Source organism: Podarcis muralis, chromosome 8, assembly GCF_964188315.1.
Source record: "Podarcis muralis chromosome 8, rPodMur119.hap1.1, whole genome shotgun sequence".
NCBI classification, from domain to species: Eukaryota; Metazoa; Chordata; class Lepidosauria; order Squamata; family Lacertidae; genus Podarcis; species Podarcis muralis.
Window position 1 is genome coordinate 11145794 of NC_135662.1, and position 21030 is coordinate 11166823.

At 46.3% G+C, this 21030-nt stretch overlaps 1 protein-coding gene across 4 annotated transcripts in view; it reads right to left on the reverse strand.

The window, feature by feature from the left end:
• The window catches only part of EFR3A (EFR3 homolog A), a 79095-nt gene that overhangs the window by 53812 nt on the left and 4253 nt on the right, over positions 1-21030 (reverse strand). For all 4 annotated transcript variants that reach the window (XM_028736138.2, XM_028736139.2, XM_077932730.1 and 1 more), the window contains exons 2-4: positions 10045-10134; positions 5168-5244; positions 2054-2181 (exon numbers count right to left, since the gene is read on the reverse strand). In XM_028736138.2, coding sequence (XP_028591971.2) covers positions 2054-2181; positions 5168-5244; positions 10045-10057 — 218 coding nt within the window. In that variant the 5' untranslated portion in view covers positions 10058-10134. The remainder of the gene's footprint in view (positions 1-2053; positions 2182-5167; positions 5245-10044; positions 10135-21030) is intronic.

Sequence of the window (21030 nt, forward strand, 5' to 3'; positions counted from 1 at the left end):
TAAGCTCCAGGGGAGAAGGGAGGAGGCAACCTGGTTTGGAATAAGCAGTATTTCAAACCTTTTGCCCCCCTCCTAAGAGAGGCTGGGTCTTTCAACAAAGCCAGCCTTCCAGTCCAATCGTATGCCCAATCCACCAGGCCCAATCCGTTGGCTCTGCTGGGAGCCATGCTGCCTTTGGCTCTTACACTCCTGCAACAGTTTCTATTTAACCTGTTCATCAGAATAACTTTGTAACTTTAAGGTATATAGGGGATAAAGGGGACCCCTGACCATTAGGTCCAGTCGCGGATGACTCTGGGGTTGCGGCGCTCATCTCGCTTTATTGGTCGAGGGAGCCGGCGTACAGTAAGCCACTCTGAGAGCCCTGCGGGGGGGGGGCAGAGAAGGGTTTGGTAAAAATGCTTTAAACAGGGGTCATTACATGTCCAGCAAGCATGAGCACTTCTGGATAGGATGTGTGCCTTCTTTTTAAAGGTAAAGGGACCCCTGACCATTAAGTCCAGTCGTGACCGACTCTGGGGTTGCGGCGCTCATCTCGCTTTACTGGCCAAGGGAGCCGGAGTATAGCTTCCGGGTCATGTGGCCAGCCTGACTAAGCCACTTCTGGCGAACCAGAGCAGTGCACGGAAACACCATTTACCTTCCCACCGGAGTGGTACCTATTTATCTACTTGCACTTTGACGCGCTTTCGAACTGCTAGGTTGGTTGGCAGGAGCAGGGACCGAGCAACGGGAGCTCACCCTGTCATGGGGATTCGAACTGCCAACCTTCTGATTGGCAAGTCCTAGGCTCTGTGGTTTAACCCACAGTGCCAGCCTTCTTTTTAGGTGGACTTAAAACCACCTCAATTCTTTTCAATGGATGTACGCAGGATACTACGCTGTGTAGGGTTGCACTCACATTTTGAAAAATCATTTGACGTGAACCAGAGCTGTTTGTGGAGCAAGGAGAGGCTGGCAAAGAAAGAGGAACCCCCTGCCACTCCCAGCTCCACAAATAGCTTTATCCTGGGCAAGGCTAGAAGACGGAATCAGGCCCATAAGAAGCAGGATGGGTCCAGACCTATCGCAAAAGAGGTGGGATGTCACCGAACTCAACTTCACCTCACTTCAGGAGTAATATGTTCTTGAGGTCACTTACAGAAAACACTGTCCTTTTCACAGCAACAACTGATAATGGCTCACAATTACATGTAAGTGTGAATGCAATCATTCAAGCTCGGGAGCACATTGCTGAACAGTTATAAAGATGGTGAATGGACCACAGGCTAATTTCAAGCCTGGCCTAATGTGAAATGAAACCATCTCATTTTCTCCCTGACCGCATCCACGCTTTGAACGCTGCCCAGTTCAGATTCTTAAATGCGTGACTGCTGTGTCAAGTGGATCGTAGTGAGTGTTGCCATGCTGAAACGACAGCTGGTCACCCAATGTGGAAGTTTGGCCTAAGACAAAGGAAAATGAAAACTTCTAGCCCTGCAAAGCTTCTGTTCCTCCGAGGACAGGCTTCTGATATCAGGTTAAAGGTAAAGGTAAAGGGGCCCCTGACCATTAGATCCAGTCGTGACCGACTCTGGGGTTGCGGCGCTCATCTCGCTTTACTGGCCAAGGGAGCCAGCGTACAGCTTCCGGATCATGTGGCCAGCATGACTAATGGTTCTGGCGAACCAGAGCAGTGCACGGAAACACCATTTACCTTCCCACCGGAGTGGTACCTATTTATCTACTTGCACTTTGACGTGCTTTCGAACTGCTAGGTTGGCAGGAGCAGGGACTGAGCAACAGGCGCCCACCCTGTCGCGGTGATTCGAACCACCGACCTTCTGATCGGCAAGTCCTAGGCTCTGTGGTTTAACCCACAGCGCCACCCGTGTCCCTTGATATCAGGTTAGTTCCTGCAAAAAGTTCCCACTGGTTTTAACTGCTGCTCAGCCTGAGTCACAGACACCCTCTCCACCATCTAACATTGGTGGTTCTAGCCCAGATTATGGGGGGAAATTGAAAGAATCACTGGTGGGAAGATAACATCAGCATTAACGAGTAAGAAGCTTACCCGTAACGGTGTCTGACGACATCCCGGCTCAGTCGCTCTGCTAAGTAAGCACCAATTCGATCGAGCTTCTCAGGTGCAGAAACGGCGTAGAAAGTCAGCTTCTCCATATCAGCTTTGACAAGCCCATCCTAATCATAAGAAGAATCACCAGTCAATGTTTTTCTTTTTTCCTCGGTAACAGAAATCACTTATGATTTGCACTTTGGATACTATGGCCAGATATTGACATGGTGAAGATAGCGTCCTGAGGAATAGACCAAAGGCATACAAGGCCACCTCCTTGTTGAAGCTAAGCAGGTCCAGGTCTGGTGAGTGTTTGGATGGGTGACCATCTGAGAACTATGTACAGTGGTAGCTCGGAAGTCGAACAGGATCCGTTCTGGAAGTCCTTTCGACTTCCAAAACGTTCGGAAACCAAGGCGTGGCTTCCGATTGGCTGCAGGATGTTCGGGTTCCAAAGAACGTTTGCATACAGGAACACTCAGTTCCGGGTTTATGGCGTTCAGGAACCAAAATGTTCAACTCACAAGGCATTTGGAATCCAGGGCATGACTGTACATGCCATCTTAGGTCGCATGATGGAAGAAAGGAAGGATATGAATATCATAAAATAAATGAGTAAACAAATAATGTAGACCAGTGTTTCCTAAACTTGGGTCCCTGGCTGTTTTTAGACTACAGTTCCCATCATCCCTGACCACTGGTTCTGCTAGCTAGGGATGATGGGAGTTGTAGTCCAAAAAAAGGGTGGAGACTCAAGTTTGGGAAGCACTGGTGTAGACACTGGCCACTGAATGCCTGTTTTCTAGAACATTATAGGAAGGGGAGAGAAGCAGGATTGTAGACTGCTAAATTCTGGCTCTCACCCCTCCACCAAACATCTACTAGAGGACCAGTAGTGGCAACATTGCCAGAGTGTCAGGACTGAGTAGAGCCAGTTTCAGATTGCACATCTCAACCCCACCAGCTGATCTTGGACCAGTTACCACCTTTCCACTTATGCTACCTCACAGGGTTGTTGTGAGGAAAAGCTGGGGATGGGAAGGACAAGAGAGCACCATCTTGAGCTACGGGGATATGAATAAATACTTCAAAAAGGATAGTGCTTCTTTTCTTTTTGCAAATTATGTTTGGCAGAGCATTTCAAATTCTTTCACAGAGAATTAAGAATTCAAGTCGAAGTACTTATTTAAAAAAATAACAACAATAATCTTGAAATTATTCCCACAGGGCAAAATTAAACTGTGGAAAGGCAAGGTATGCAAATTATCAGCACACTTCACTTGATTTTAAAAAATGAATGAGTTATTAGCAAGACAAGGAAAAAAATAATTAGAATTACAACATCCCACAGGACTAAACCTAAATGTACTGGAATGTTGCTGATCCATTAGCTGGAGGCAATATTTAAATTCAGAAGGATAATAGCTTGAAGCGTTGGACACTTGAATGGCTGCATCTTATTTGGAACTGGTTCCCACAGCTCAGTGGTAGAGCATCTGCCTTTTGGATGCAGAAGGTCCCTGGTTCACTCCCTGATATCTCCAGGTAGGACTGGGAGAGGCGACATGTTTGAAATCCTGGAGGGTGCCCTGGTGAGGGTAGCCGATGGGTTTCAAACAATCAGCAAGTTAGGGATTTCCCCTGCATGCGAACACAGGCTCCAGTGGACTGAGAAGACCAAAGGTGGCTCATATGGTCAAGGAGGTGGTTTCTACATGTTCTGTAGAGGGAAGTGAAGGGCAGATGGGGCTGGTCAACCTGGGAAGGTGGCCCATCTAGGAGAAGGAAAACTCTGGTCCTCTGCTGTTTGGTGGGGCATCTTTGGGAGAAGAAAAGACTAAGGAGCAAACCCTACACAGATCTGGTGTGGAGTCCCTGAGAGGGTTGGATGGAGTCTGGTATGCCTCCTTCTGTTAACTCCTGCAGCCAAGCTGGTGCCAAAGGTATTGCTCTGCTTTCCTTTGCACCACGTCAACAAGGCCGGGGGGGGGGGTTGTGGAGGTGACGCTCCACTTGTGCTGAGGCAAACCTCTCACCAGGCATGCAACGGTGTGCCAAGGAGCATTGCGCCCACGCTCCCTGACCTTTTGCCTTCTTGGCTAGAAGACAGGGTTTTCCCCCTGACCGTTTGTCCGCTCACAGATTTGGTTATTAGACACAACGCTTGGCTGGAGCATGACCAGGAATGCAGATGTAATCAAGTATCGGGGAACATTTTAGGGAAACACCTCCTAACACGTGTATCTGCTGATGCTGGAAATGTGCTTAGATGGAAATACGTCATGTGCAGAGTGGTTTCACTACTGTTTCCAATTGCTGGCTTCTGCTAATAAAAGGAGCCTCTGCAGAGCTAGTCAGCAGCTTGTTTCGGAGCTTGCTTGCCAGCTTGCTCCTGCACAGCTCACTTGCATCCAGCCAGTGTGGTGTAGTGGTTAAGAGCGGTAGATTCGTAATCTGGGGAACTGGGTTGGTGTCTCCGCTCCTCCACATGCAGCTGCTGGGTGACCTTGGGCCAGTCACACTTCTCTGAAGTCTCTCAGCCCCACTCATCCCACAGAGTGTTTGTTGTGGGGGAGGAAGGGAAAGGAGAATGTTAGCCGCTTTGAGACTCCTTCGGGTAGTGATAAAGCGGGATATCAAATCCAAATTCTTCTTTTTCTTCTTCTCCTGTCGTCCACTTTATTCCTACAGGGGTCTTGTTATCTGATCAACACAAGACCTCCATACAGCCCTGGAGAATTCACTTTGGTACTCCTAACATAGCAAAAATAAGGTGGGAGGCAGCAGTTACGAGTTACTGGTTTCTGCTGCCACAGCAGGCGCTGTGACTCTCCAGTGGTTTGACTTCATCCCCAGAGGTTCGCTCCATGGTCTCTCGAGACAGATGGATGCCAACAGCCTGAAGTTCCCCAGAACTGAACTTGGAACCTTTCACATGCAAGGCATGATCACACAAGAGCATAAGAAGGGTTTGCTGGATCAGGCCAATGGCCCATCTAATCCAGCATCCTGTTCTGACGGTAGCCAACCAGACACTTGTGGGAAACTGACAAGCAGGTCCTGGGCACAGGAACAAATCGAGCCACGTGGCTTGATGTTTCCTTCACTTACTTTTGGGTCTTCAGGGAAGATGTTATCCACCAGGCGTTTGTAGCGAGGGCGCAAAGCAGCACAGCAGCAGCAAACACCTGGAAAAACATGGCCCAAGCAGACAGGTGAGTAATGAGGAGAAATGCAGTTGCAAGAACCAGAATGTAGCAATAAGGATTTTGAACAGTTATGAAATACTGCCTCCTCCAAAATAATAATCTGAAAAATTGCTCAGTGATACAATAAATGAAATTTATCTAGGGCTGCTTTTTTCTTGGTGCTACTCCTGATCCTAGCAGTTCAAAAGGACGTCAAAGTGCAAGTAGATAAATAGGTACCGCTCCGGTGGGAAGGTAAACGCCGTTTCCGTGCGCTGCTCTGGTTCACCGGAAGCGGCTTAGTCATGCTGGCCACATGACCCGGAAGCTGTATGCCGGCTCCCTTGGCCAGTAAAGTGAGATGAGCACCGCAACCCCAGAGTCGTCCACGACTGGACCTAATAGTCAGGGGTCCCTTTACCTTTTACTCCTGAGGAGGAATGGATGACTATCATTTTTTCCTCATTTTTCCATTATTAAGTTCAATTCTTCCCATGACCGCATCAGTTTGCAATGTATTTACTTTTAAGAGGAAGCCGTCATGGAAATTCAGTAGCATTTATACATGTATGCATCTTTGCACGCACTTTTGCAAAGCAATTTTCCCTAGCATAATGCGTGTCTTCTATGTCATTTTTACTAATGTGTGCATTTTTAATGCACCACTTTACCGCAACATGTGAATTTTTGTACAAATTACTTGAAATGTGTTGAAAAATTCAGAGAAGTGCATATTATGAACAACGGCTGCACTTCAGCTGGTGTGTCGTTTTGGAAAATGCAGATTAGTTAGGTGTGTCTTTCAGTGCAAACTGAATTCAGTATATACCATCCACATCCTTATTCCTTATCTCCACCCACTCACATGATTGGATCACTTAAATGCTCTCCCAATCACTGATAAGCATCCCACTGACATGTCTGAAGAGCACCTGATCCAGGACATCTGGCTGATTCCTCCCCCAACCTGCAATCTGTGCTTTTCATTTTAAAGTAGAAGCCAGACTTAGATTATGCCGATAATGAAAAGAATTCACACTAAGAGACGAAATGATCATCTCTGGCAGTTAATGAAACAACGAAATTTCATAAGCTATACACGAGGGAACTATTAAAGAGTGCCAGAGCTCTGAGCAAGGTTATATCAAGTTTACTGGCTCAAGCAGTAGAATATTACAGGGCCGTTGCAATGTTCGTCCGCTAGAAATATCTCGTCATGCCCCAGAGCTGAAGCATAGCAATCACTACCATATATGTCTGAATCTTTCCATGCAAAAACTCGTTCTGCTTCATTAACTTGTAAAAATGCATAGATTTAGCAGATGGAATGCTTTCTTAACTACTGTAGTGGTTTTTGGTTTTTGTTATTTAAAAAAAAAATCACCTCTTTTTATCGTTTTGGTAATTAGCACCTCATTTCTCTATGACCAAATGACTCACTGAACTGGAAGTGTTTTGTATATTTAGAAAGAAAATTCAAGCTCTTGTTTTGGAGCGTGAAGACTCCTGTTTATTTTTTGAAAGAAAAAAAGAGAGAGAAATCTAAAGCAAGGAAGGTAAGACAACAGTTTTAAATGAGGTCGTAGTTAGCGATCTGAGAGGCTGAAGTCTAATTTCCTAACTTGCAAAAAGGTTGCATTTCACCCTTTCACCCATAGTTGGCACAGGTCAGTGTAGGAGAGGTTTCAAGCAGTATTTCTTAAATAATAATTAAAGAATGCTGCAGCGGTATCTTGCCCCCCCCCCTCCGAAGTCACAGCACACACATGGAACGGGGTCAAATAAAGGACACCGGAATGAAATCTCTGTCATCTTACTGCCTTCAAGCAAGCAAGAAATTTTGACTAAGAATATTTTGACAGACATTTCAATTCTGTTCTCCTGAAAGAAAAAGGAGATGACACAACAGGAACACAGGTCTAGCATTTCAGTCATTATATAATTATTATTAATTATACTCCAGCGGCATTGCTTATAACGTGTCAAACATCATTGGGAGTTTTACCCAACCGAACAGCAGCTCTGCTCAAGAAAGATGTATTTAACAGGCTTTCAAGCTCACCTCTGTAGGTTAATGGAATGAGAGTGCAGGTCACATCTACAAATGTCAAGTTTGGTGTAATACATCCATTATCTCTCTAGTCATTCTGATTCCCTTTTCTTTAAATGCTCTCTCTCACTTGTACAAACGGAGGCAACATCCACAGAAGCAAGCTGTGCATCTCCTTGCTGAACTTTGCCAGGGGCTAAAGGAAGAATGCTCCAAAAGGCCCATGTTTACACCCACTTCTATCTGTCTCACAGCTTTGAACAGTATTCCATAAACCTAATAAACCGCCAGTGGAATATGCCACCAAAAGGGGAGAAAGCAAGAAACACTTTGATTTACCACTGTAAAGGTAAAGGGACCCCTGATCATTAGGTCCAGTTGCGGACGACTCTGGGGTTGCGGCGCTCATCTCGCTTTATTGGCCGAGGGAGCCAGCGTACAGCTTCCGGATCATAGGGCCAGCATGACTAAGCTGCTTCTGGTGAACCAGAGCAGTGCATGGAAACGCCGTTTACCTTCCCGCTGGAGTGGTACCTATTTTTTTACTTGCACTTCGTGCTTTCGAACTGCTAGGTTGGCAGGAGCAGAGACCGAGCAACGGGAGCTCACCCCGTCACGGGGATTCGAACCACCGACCTTCTGATTGGCAAGCCCTAGGCTCTGTGGTTTAACACACAGCGCCGCCTGCGTCCCTTACCACTGTAGAAGAAGACTTTGATAGAAGCGCTTGCACTGAGCTAACTGCCCCGCTGCATTGCCCCTCTCCCTCCTGGTTTGCGACAACGACCCCCCCTTCAGGGAACATGCCTCTGCTCCACCTAGTGAACTACTTCTGGTTGATATCTGGAAGACATTGAGGCACGAGGGCAGAAGGAATGAGATGGACTACTGCAGTGCACTCTATGTGGGCCTACCTTTGAAGGTGACCTGGAAACTACAACTAATCCAGAATGCGGCAGTTAGACTAGTGACTGGGAGTGGCCGCCGGGACCACATAACACCGGTCCTGAAAGACCTACATTGGCTCCCAGTATGTTTCCAAGCACAATTTAAAGTGTTGGTGCTGACCTTTAACACCCTAAACAGCCTCGGCCCAGGATACCTGAATGAACTTCTCCACCTCCATCATCCAGCCCGGACACTGAGGTCCAGCGCCGAGGGCCTTCTGGCAGTTCCCTCACTGTGAGAAGCCAAGTTACAGGGAACCAGGCAGAGGGCCTTCTCGGTAGTGGCGTCCGCCCTGTTGAACATCCTCCCACCAGATGTCAAAGAGAACAACAACTACCAGACTTTTAGAAGACATCTGAAGGCAGCCCTGTTTAGGGAAGCTTTTAATGTTTGATGCATTACTGTATTTTAATATTTTGTTGGAAGCTGCCCAGAGTGGCTGGGGAAACCCAGCTGGATGGTCAGCGTATAAATAATAAATTATCATCATCATCATCATCATCATCATGATTATTTCACCTCAGACTTCAGTTTATTCTGAATTAGTTTTATTTGTCCCTCAGGTAAACACAGTGCTGCTAATCCTGAATAATTGCCAGTGAATCCCTTGCTTAAAAGGTTTGAACACCTGCCATCACACCTAACCCTACACTAGGGATAAGGACCCCGTGTGGCCCTCCAGATGCTGCTGGACAACAAGAGCCGTCACAGAATCATAGCGTTGGAAGAGACACCGAGGGTCATCTAGTCCAACCCCCTGAAATGCAGGAATCGTCCCTGGCCACTGGTCACATTGGCTCAGGCTGATTAGAGGCAGCAACCAACAACATTTGGAGAGCCAGAAGGTCCCCATCCTATGCAATGTTGTTAGACTTAACAGCCATCATGACTATTGATAGACTTCTTCTACATGGCTGTCTGTGGCTGCCTTGTATACTGAATAATGATTATCATGGTGCCCAAAGAACATTTACATCTTTACAGGATACCTTCTGACCCTGCTTGCTGTTGTGTGAGGTGCTTTCCCCCCTTCTTTCAAGTCAAAAGGCTTAGTTAATAAACATTTGAAGGCTGCATGCACTCATCTGGGAATATTTCCTATTGTACAAAATGGGATCTTGCATAGGATTGTGCTGTTAACTGTTTATTATGCTGTAATGAACAGTGTAACCCTTGAACTCCACATAGGCACCTCTGCACAGCAGAATGCATATACAAAATGGCAGGCTTGTGTGTTTCAATTCAGGGCTTGCCCATGTAGTGACCTTCAAATGTTGCTGTTGGGCTACAATTCTGGTTCACCCTCAGCTTGTATAGCCTGTGTTCTGAGATCATGGAAGTTGGACTCCAAAAAAACATCTGGAGGGCACCGTGTTGACTACCCCTGATTTAAGCGATTTAATCAAGCTTGGGTTTTCATTGTCTGGGCTGCAAATAAACAGCAGATTTATAAACTTGAGGGTATTCCAATGCACTGGAAAAGTGTAACAGGAAATAATGATGGCCTTTCCCAGTATGAAAAAGGAAAAGGAGACAACATAGCCTTTCTTGGTTCCATGTTACATTTTCGCTTCCTTCAAAGGCCAAAAAACTGGTGCCTGTACTGAGATTAAGATAATATGCAAAATTATTCACAGGCAGTCAAATAATCAGTTAATTGGTAAGAAGCTGGTGCTTACTCAACTAAAAAGCCTTTCATACACTGACAACCTGACAAAATGCAAATATTCATATGCATCAAGCTTATCTATATCAGTTCTATAAGCCAGACGTGCGCTGCATAAATTGCCCAATGCACTCACCTTTCCGAACCATGACGTGTAGACCAGCTGCAATTGCTACACATGAAGCTTAATTGAAAACCAGCGTGAAACCTGGATGGAAAGCCTTATCTGGGGGGAAATGAATAAAAGAAAGGAGAAGGGTTTCAAGAGAAAGATAGTTTAAGAAAGTCTATTTTGTACCCTGGAATCCACAAATACAGCATTTGTTTTCCATAACTGGAAGTGTCACAAGCATCAAAATGTAAACATCCAGAAACCAAAATATGCAATAAAGCAATCCCATTAAAGGTAAAGGTAAAGGTAAAGGTACCCCTGCCCGTATGGGCCAGTCTTGACAGACTCTAGGGTTGTGCGCCCATCTCACTCAAGAGGCCGGGGGCCAGCGCTGTCCGGAGACACTTCCGGGTCACGTGGCCAGCGTGACATCACTGCTCTGGCGAGCCAGAGCCGCACACGGAAACGCCGTTTACCTTCCCGCTGGAGCGGTACCTATTTATCTACTTGCACTTTAACGTGCTTTCGAACTGCTAGGTTGGCAGATGCTGGGACCGAGCAACGGGAGCGCACCCCACCGTGGGGATTCGAACCGCCAACCTTTCGATCGGCAAGCCCTAGGCGCTGAGGCTTTTACCCACAGCGCCACCCGCGTCCCAATCCCATTAAAACAGCACAGCTATTAAAACAGGAGGCTCAAGTCAAGAGATCCAGGAAATCCCTCATATAAACAAGCGAATTTTCAAAAGCCGTCGAGATGCCAATACTGATGGGGCTGCTCTTATTTCAGGAGGGAGTATATTCCATAACACTAGTGCTAGCAGTGAAAAGCACACCTCTGCCTCACCACAGTATATATACTAGAGAGAGCATTCGTAGTTCCTTTTGCCATCTCAAGAACTTAATATTATGAGCCGGAATGCCACAATGAAAGATCAACATGCTTCGTCATGCGGATCAATTTGAATTGATCACCAATTTCACACTGTATATAGATAGCAGTATCCTTTGGTCCCAGCCAGATGCCATAGGGAAACAATAGCACTCTTGCTCCTCAAATCATGCACACATCTCCCCAGTAGAGGTGCAAAAGTTTGCATTTAGACATGATATGGAAGCACAGGTCAATTCAACGCCTTGTCTACCCTTCCCCTCTTATTGTCACCAGATATGTTGGGCAGAAAATTCCCCATGATCAAATTTCCAGTGCTTTATTTTTCCATGGATTCCCCCCTCCCCCGTTTTTATAAGTCCATTAGTAGTAAAGAATAGATGCCAACTGCAAATACAGCTTGTGAGTTTCAAAGGTTTTAGCTTTGCATACTAAACACAAGGGAAGTGAACATGCTAAATGAGACCACTCTTTTCTAGGGCAACAGAAAATTTCCTGATGCAAACACAAAAGTTTACAATGCAAACGACCCCAATATGCATGGAGAAAACCTCCAGGAAATAAACCCAGAAAACCCACAGCACTGATTGCTACATCTGGCACAGCTCTCAGTATAGCAGGAGAGCCACTCAGGTCACAAGTTTGCTTAATTATACATGGAATTAATGTTTTGCTCACTGCAAGTTCTTCCAAATCAGAGTTGAAAAGCAGGCTCTTTCTTCTCCAACCATTATCATTAACAATCAGCAGCTAACGTTAGGGAGGATGGAAGAGGTGCAAAAGAAAGAGGCCAACAGAAAGTATTCTTAGCTCTTAATACCAATTATGCACAGGTTAAGAAGGTATCAGTTTGACTTTTAGAACTAAAGCTAAATTAGAACGCCAGACAGTTGAAAAGAGCAACCTTTTCAGAATGTTTAAACACACACACACACACACACACACACACACACACACTGAACTAAAACAACACTGATCAGGCAATCATATTGCCTTAGAAATTGACATGACATTTCCTATTTGTACAGACCAGTTCTCTGTCAACTTGAAAGTGTGTTTCTGTGGCATAGGAGGTTCTGCAGATGCAGCTATGGTGGGGTTTGCCTTAGAGAACTTTTATTCCCTGCCCAAAGTCCAATAACAAAGGGAGAAAACCGAGGGTACGTCCTGAAAAATTAGGCAGTCATCTGTCCAGTGCTGGTGTTAACAGTGGTAGCCCAGGGTGGGGGAAATCCTTTTGCATTGATCCTTAGATCACCTATCCATTTCCTTCTAAACAAAAAAACATTGATTCCCTTTGCTTAGAGGTCAGTCACTCACTATGTTAATTTTCAGAGGTCTCAATCCACGCATACCATGTATGAGGTCCATTGTGTAGCTCAGAGTAATTGCATGCAGATTGTATGCAAATTTGTGTAATGGGCCTGTAATGGAACTGTCCAAGTCTTTCAAACAACCATCCTCAAAGCCAAGACCCCATATTTTTAAAGTGGTAATTATTATTATTATTATTATTATTATTATTATTATTATTATTATTAATACCCCGCCTATCTGGATAGTTTTCCCCAGCCACTCTGGGCGGCTTCCAACAAAATATTAAAAATACAATAAAACATCAAACATTAAAAACTTCCCTAAACAGGGCTGCCTTCAGATGTCTTCTAGAAGTCAGATAGTTGTTTATCTCCTTGACATCTGATGGCCCTCTGCCTGGTTCCCTGTAGCTTCACTTTTCGCAGTGAGGGAACCGCCAGAAGGCCCTCGGTGCTGGACCTCAGTGTCCGGGCTGAACGATGGGGGTGGAGACGCTCCTTCAGATATACTGGCCTGAGGCCGTTTAGGGCTTTAAAAGTCAGCACCAACACTTTTGAATTGTGCTTGGAAATGTACTGGGAGCCAATGTAGGTCCAGACCATTTCAATATAGGACCATATAAAAAGCACTCATCTCTGGGTTTAGAAGACAGAACATACACATGAAAGCTACAGAACAAATCCAGGACTTCTGCCAGCCCATAATGGCCAAGAGTGGGTTAGGGCCATCTCCAGACACTACTTTAAAACTGCTCAGTGGGCTTCAACAGGTGATGGAGCAATTCCTACAAGTGATGGGAACTCTCCAAGGTGCTGACCACAAGCTGCTACCTGATAGACTTCCAAGGCCCTTATAAAATGTGTGGGGGTTTTTTGTGTGTGTGTGTGTGTGATATTGGGTTGTTCTTGTGTTTATTATGAATTTTGTGTTTTAATGTTGTGATTTTATGTTGACAACCACCGTGGGACCTGTGGATATAGGGCAGTACATTGGTACCTCGGTTTAAGGACAGTCCGGTTTAAGAACGATTTGGTTTATGAACTCCGCAAAACCGGAAATAGTGTCCCAGTTTGAGAACTTTACCTCGGTCTAAGAACGGAATCAGAACGGTGGAAGGGCACCGGCGGTGGTAGGCCTCATTAGGGAAAGTGTGCCTCGGTTTAAGAACGGTTTCGGTTTAAGAACAGACTTCCAAACGGATTAAGTTCGTAAACCGAGGTACCACTGTATGCAAATTTAATAAATAACAACAAGAACAACAACCAGATTAACCCTTTGCTGCTGCCCAACCATGCATTATGTTAGCTACATAACTGTCCCTTTAAGTTCAGGCCCAGATCCATGCTGGAACCCAAGTATGAGGAGTCCAATCCTGGCATCCAATGAAATGTAGGTGTGCTTATAGGGACCATATATAGAAGAGGGTGAGTCAATGAAAACAGCAGTGGATGGAGACATTTGGTTAGACCCTTTTCCAGCTGCCATAGAAGACCCTGGTTGGGAACATACTGCGCTCTCAGCCCCTGGCTTACACTAATAGCATTTCAGACTTGTTACTCTCCAGAAGACACATTGAAACCACTGCACGATAAACATGGGGATCTGACCAGAGATGAAGAGTGCAGCAAGACATGCAGAAACTCACACATCCATTATCTGGAAAACCAGTGATATGCATCAAATAGGTCGTGAGAAATACCGCTGTGAAAATTTTGTAGAGTGAGGGGGGAAGGCCCATTGCATTTTCTCCATAACATTTCCCCTCAAAAATATTTAGGCATATTGTAGCTCAAACGCAATGATGGGGTGTGTGTGAAAGCATCAGATATATAGATATAGACATAATTGGCAAGCCTCAAAACATGCTCTCAGTGTGTAATATTAATAGCAAGTATTATGACACTGTTGCCATGACAGCCACCACAAGTTTAGTTTTTTGGATGTCACCGTGGAATCAAACCCGAAAAACAGGCACTTTGCTTGACATTCTTTATAAAGCGATATTCCAGTAGCACAATGTAGTGGATGTGGACAAGTAAAACTGGTAGTAGCCAGGGGGGGGGGGGGAATAATTGTTTACCAGCAACAGAGACCCGCTTCCCTTTTAAATATCTGCCCAGCACCTTCTCCTTCAAAGGTTCAGAGGTTTGGTGGGTCTGCAAATCTCCAGTCTGTGTGTATGTGTATGTGTATGTTACAGGTAGGTAGCCGTGTTGGTCTGATGTAGTCGATATAAAATAAAATAATTCCTTCCAGTAGCTCCTTAAAAGGTAAAGGGACCCCTGTCCATTAGGTCCAGTCGCAGACGACTCTGGGGTTGCGGTGCTCATCTCGCTTTATTGGCCAAGGGAGCTGGCGTACAGCTTCCGGGTCATGTGGCCAGCATGACTAAGCCACTTCTGGCGAACCAGAGCAGTGCACGGAAATGCCATTTACCTTCCCGCCGGAGCGGTACCTATTTATCCTCTTGCACTTTGATGTGCTTTCGAACTGCTAGGTTGGCAGGAGCAGGGACCGAGCAACAGGAGCTCACCCTGTCACGGGAATTCGAACCGCCGACCTTTCGATCGGCAAGTCCTAGGCTCTGTGGTTTAACCCACAGCACCACCCGTGTCCCAGTAGCACCTTAGAGACCAACTAAGTTTGTTATTGGTATGAGCTTTCGTGTGCATGCACACTTCTTCAGATACTTCTTCAGATGTATGTCTATGTGTGTGTTGCTGGAGGGTGGGATTTGCTACAATTCCCAGAGTGGCTCAACCATCAATCCCTCTTCATAGGGAACTCTGGGAACTATAACTCTGTGAAAGGAAATGGGGTCTCCTAACAACTATCAGCACGTTTAACAAACCACAGTTCCCAGAATTATTATTTTTGGGGGGGTGGGTATCCGTGGCTGTTTAAAGTGGTATCAAACTGCTTTGTGGTGTGCACAGAGGTTGCATGCAAAATGAACATTTTATAGGTGGATGCATTGAGCACTGTGCATAAAAGCATGCACTGAAAGAGCATGTCCACTCCCAACATTCTTGCCGGACGCTGAGGTCCAGCGCCAAGGGCCTTCTGGCAGTTCCCTCAATGCGAGAAGCAAAGCTACAGGGAACCAGGCAGAGGGCCTTCTCGGTGGTGGCACCCGCCCTGTGGAACGCCCTCCCACCAGATGTCAAAGAGAAAAATAACTACCAAGCTTTTAGAAGACATTTAAAGGCAGCCCTGTTAAGGGAAGATTTAATGTTTAATAGGTTATTGTATTTTATTGTTTTGTCGGAAGCTGCCCAGAGTGGCTGGGGAAACCCAGCCAGATGGGCGGGGTATAAATAATAAATTATTATTTTTATTATTATCATTATTATTATTAGTGGCACCCGCCCTGTGGAACCCCTCCTATCAGACGTCAAAGAGATAAACTACTACCTAACATTCAGAAGACATCTGAAGGCAGCCCTGTTCAGGGAAGTTTTTAATGTGTGACATTTAGTGTATTTTTGGTCTTTGTTGGAAGCTGCTCAGAGTGGCTGGGGAAACCCAGCCAGATGGGCAGGGTACAAATAATAAATTATTATTATTATTATTATTATTATTATTATTATTATTAGGTACCCAAAATGTAGGATGCAATAGCATGCAATGGGAAAGAGGCAGACCTAGGATTGAAAGCCAGCAATGCTGGAAGAGGACGGAATTAGTTGCTCATACCATCTCCAGTCAACTCCAGGGCCTCTGTCTCTAGTGAACCCTTGGCTACAGCCAAGACTTGCATTTGGTCTTCTCGACCACCACCCTTCCCCTTTCTGCTTTCTTCCCACCAGTTTCCTACTTCCAGCAGACAACTCGAATGGGCTATTCCCATCTCGGCCCTTTTTCATCCTCCTGCCACCTGCAGCTTGTCATCCATCAACATGATTTTATAATAAAGAAGCAGCAGCAGCAAGGAGAAGCATCCAAACAAAAATCAATTGTTAAGCAGCACCGACTGATTGTCAATATGCTGCGTGCGACTTTTCCCAGTTATATAAAAAGATGTCCTATGGTTTTTGGGAAGGGAAAAAAAAAGCAAAGTTTCTCTCTCCCCCCCCCCTTTCCAAAATGTACAATTGGACCCACTAAGGAGTGTGTCAGACAGATGTTGCCCACCAGCTTTTGCATCCCACACTAAATAAAAAATTCTTTTACTGAGGTTTCGTGGTTTAAAAGGAGGGGAGGAATCAAAGAGCTGCCAAAACATTTTAATTACCTCAAAAATATGGATTTTCACAGGGCTGAGACACATAGCGGCTGAGGACACGGAGCAATGGATCCAAACTACAAGAAAGAAGATTCCACCTAAACATTAGGAAGAACTTCCTGACAGTAAGAGCTGTTTGACAGTGGAATTTGCTGCCAAGGAGTGTGGTGGAGTCTCCTTCTTTGGAGGTCTTTAAGCAGAGGCTTGACAACCATATGTCAGGAGTGCTCTGATGGTGTTTCCTGCTTGGCAGGGGGTTGGACTCGATGGCCCTTGTGGTCTATTCCAACTCTATGATTCTATGATTCTAGGACAAGATATGGAAATACTGGCCGATGGGTCTTTTAGAACCTGGAGCTTTAAAACGGAGTCAAAAACTGTTGAAGTGAGGGGCAAGTAGGGTTAAGCAAATGCATGAAAGTCTGCACCAAGGAAATCCAAACAATGTGTTGAAAAACCCTGAGTTGTATAAATTACCGGTAAATGTGTTCAACATACTTGAGGGTTTGCATTTGTCTTTGCATAACAGCTGAGATTCATGGATTGCAGGCGGTTGGACTAGATGACCCTTGGGGTCCCTTCCGACTCTACAATTCTATGATTCTATAATTGCAGCCACGGGGACAAGAAACTTGAGGGGTTTGTGTGTCCCCCCCCTCCCCTAAATGAAGACCAAGGTTGTCAGGAAGAATTCCGCCTTTGGTTTTGCAGAATCACAGAACACACAAATAGCTATGGGAGAAATCAGAGCCATAACTCTGGCCAACGAGGGGCATGGCGAAGATAGTCTTAACAGTTAAATAAAAGAAGGCCGGTAGTTCCATCAGGAGAGCAATCCTATGCACAAGAACAGGGGTCAGCAAACTTTTTCAGCAGGGGGCCGGTCCACTGTCCCTCAGACCTTGTGAGGGGCCAGACTATATTTTGAAAAAAAAAATATATGAATGAATTCCTATGCCCCACAAATAACCCAGAGATGCATTTTAAACAAAAGCACACATTCTACTCATGTAAAAACACCAGGCAGGCCCCACAAATAACCCAGAGATACATTTTAAATAAAAGGAAACATTCTACAGTGGTACCTCTAAATACGAATGGGATCCGTTCCGGAGCCCCGTTCATATCTAGAAGCAAACTTAACTAGCGACGGCAAGTCTGCGCACGCACACGTTGCTTTTCGCCGCTTCTGCACATGTATGTGACGTCATTTTGAGTGTCTGCGCATGTGCAAATAGTGAAACCCGGAAGTAACGTGCTCCGTTACTTCCGGGTTGCCGCAGAGCGCAACTCGAATGTGCTCAACCTGAAGTGCATTCAACCCGATTTATGACTGTACTCATGTAAAAACACGCTGATTCCCAGACCGTCTGCAGGCCAGATTTAGAAGGTGATTAGGCCGGATCTGGCCCCCGGGCCTTAGTTTGCCTACCCATGCACTAGAAGCTGGTGTATAGCAGAAGAAGAAGAAGAAGAAGAAGAAGAAGAAGAAGAAGAAGAAGAAGAAGAGGAGGAGGAGTTTGGATTTGATATCCCGCCTTTCACTCCCCTTCAGGAGTCTCAAAGCGGCTAACATTCTCCTTTCCCTTCCTCCCCCACAACAAACACTCTGTGAGGTGAGTGGGGCTGAGAGACTTCAAAGAAGTGTGACTGGCCCAAGGTCACCCAGCAGCTGCAGGTGGAGGAGCGGAGACGCGAACCCGGTTCCCCAGATTATGAGACTACCGCTCTTAACCACTACACCACACTGGCTCTCAGGGGTAAGTTAAGTACAGTTGCACCAAACCCAAGCCCTATTCAGCAGCGGGACTGGGACTGGTGCTCTGCCTAAGCCTGGCAGAGGGAAAACATGCCTTTAAAACTGTGTTCTATGCTGGGTAGCCACATTACCAGGTGACAAAGGCGCCAACTTGCATCAAGGATTGGAGAGGTGATGATGTGCGCATGACCTCAGGGTGTCGTGTGTGTGATTTTGTGATGTCAGGACGTTGGCGGGAGCCGGGGGGGGTGCTGAACACGGTGGCAGTGGGACTTCAATGACTGGTGGCTCCTCCTCTCTCCTGTTTGGCCTCCACTCCCTCATGCTGCAGTCACCACCAGTCAGGGATTGCTTCCCCATCTTTTCCTTATATGGCAGGAGGAGGAGGAGCCGCCGCTGGCTCAACCATCAGCCTCCCTTCCCCCTCCTGCTGCCACCGCCAGCCGAGGGCTGCTTCTGTTAGAATTCCTGCTCCATGACTGCAGTCATGGGATTGTTGTCTATCACATGATGGTGTATGTTTTGACTCCACAGAGTGGGATGTGACAGAGACAGGATGTTTGTGTTACTGTGTTCCGTGAAGTGGGACTATTGTCCTTTGTGTTTTTCTCTTTGCTGTCTGATACTACAGAGAGGGAGGGATCCATGTTGCAGTGCTCCATGTGTGTTTATATGTAAATAAAGTAGATTAGCCAAAATGCTAAGTTGCTGAGGTCTGTCACGCGCATGATGCGTAAACTCTGCGGATCCCTAAGTGTGCCGGTGACGGTTGGCATCGGTCGCTGTGATGTTCAGGCAAAAGAAAGCTTATGAAGCTCCCGAACAATCAACCAGGAGGGAGGGAACATGCCATTTGGGCATGTGTCTCTGCCAGGGTCCTACTTGACTGTAGGCTGAACTCCTGACAGCTTCTTCCTCCTTCCCCTCTCAGTTCAACACTCGGCCTCCCCCTCCCCCTTAACATTCAGAACATGAGCAAAAGAACTGGGCCCCTAGGAGTTGGGGGCCTCTGCGAGGTATACAGGCTTAGGATCCCCCCCCCTTTGGCAAACTTACAGCAGCTTTCGCTCAGCCGCTGAGCCAGGATGAGCAATTTACACCAACATATATTGGGCTGGGGACGCAGGTGGCGCTGTGGGTTAAACTACAGAGCCTAGGATTGCCAATCAGAAGGTCGGTGGTTCGAATCCCCGTGACAGGGTGAGCTCCCGTTGCTCAGTCACTGCTCCTGCCAACCTAGCAGTTTGAAAGCACAAAGTGCAAGTAGATAAATAGGTACCGCTCCGGCGGGAAGGTAAACGGCGCTTCCATGCGCTGCTCTGGTTCGCCAGAAGCGGCTTAGTCATGCTGGCCACATGACCTGGAAGCTGTACGCCGGCTCCCTCGGCCAATAAAGCGAGATGAGCGCCACAACCCCAGAGTCGGTCACGACTGGACCTAATGGTCAGGGATCCCTTTACCTTTACCTATAATGGGCTGAGCCAGGGTTGTGAATTTGACTCCAGCTGAGAGAGGAATCAGCTGGCCGAGCCAGAGATCAGCTGCATCCTAAACTGCTCGTCCAGACAAATCTTGCCACCCACTCCCCCAACCGACAACTATTAATTTGATTTGTGTCAACCTAATACAGCTCCCCACATGTGTCTCAAACCCACTATTTTTAAAGATTAAAACAAAATCTGGTGTTTTATATATACACAGAAACGCACACATCCCTCATCCAGTGTGAACAGAGGGTGCATGTATAAATAGATGCTTTATCGCAGAAGGGGCAGCCAAGAATCAGACGCTTGCTTCTGCGCATTTTGCTGGGAACGGTCACCATTCCCTGCACGTGCCTTTGACAACTGACGGGGAGCCTGCCTGTTTCGCACTCTGGGTATTTATACCCACACTGAAAATGTCAAGTGCAAAGCCGCCCACAACACTCAACTATTTTGCCTCGTTTGGGAAGAGTCGTTAGAGGAGCGTCAGCACACGGGCACAACATTAACATTTCAAGAACTTCGGTGCTCGTCTTCATTGCAATAACTTTTTTGCACCAATGCTGTGGACAGCAGCATCGCTTTCCAGGGTTGCCTCATTTAATGGAGAACACAGGCTCAGACTTCAACATGTGCTTTCATCCAAATTTATTGTGTCTATGTAGTCCACTGATGGCAATGATAAGGGGAAAGGCTGTAGCTCGGGTTCAATCCCCATCTTCTCCAGAAGGGCTGGAAGGAATCCCTGCTCAAAACTCTGGAGATCAGCTGCCAGCCAGTGTAGACAATATGCAGCTAAATGGACCAGTGGTCTGACTTGGTATAAGGGCTTGTTTTCTCTTGCTCTGGTGGGTAGGACTTGAACCAATGGGGGAAGGAGCGTCTCCAGCCCCATCGTTCTGCCCGGACGCTGAGGTCCAGTGCCAAGGGCCTTCTGGCGGTTCCCTTGCTGTGAGAAGCCAAGTTACAGGGAACCAGGCAGAGGGCCTTCTCGGTAGTGGCACCCGCCCTGTGGAATGCCCTCCCATCAGATGTCAAAGAGAAAAACAACTACCTGACATTCAGAAGACACCTGAAGGCAGCCCTGTTTAGGGAAGCTTTTCATGTTTAATAGGTTATTGTATTTTAGTGTTCTGTTGGAATCCGACCAGAGTGGCTGGGGAAACCCAGCCAGATGGGTGGGGTATAAATTATTATTATTATTATTATTATTATTATTATTATTATTATTATTATTAAAGGAGATTCCGACTAAACTTCAGGAAGAACTTTCTGGTGCTAAGAGCCATTAAACCATGGAACGGTCACCCTCTGGAGGTGGTGGACTCTCCTT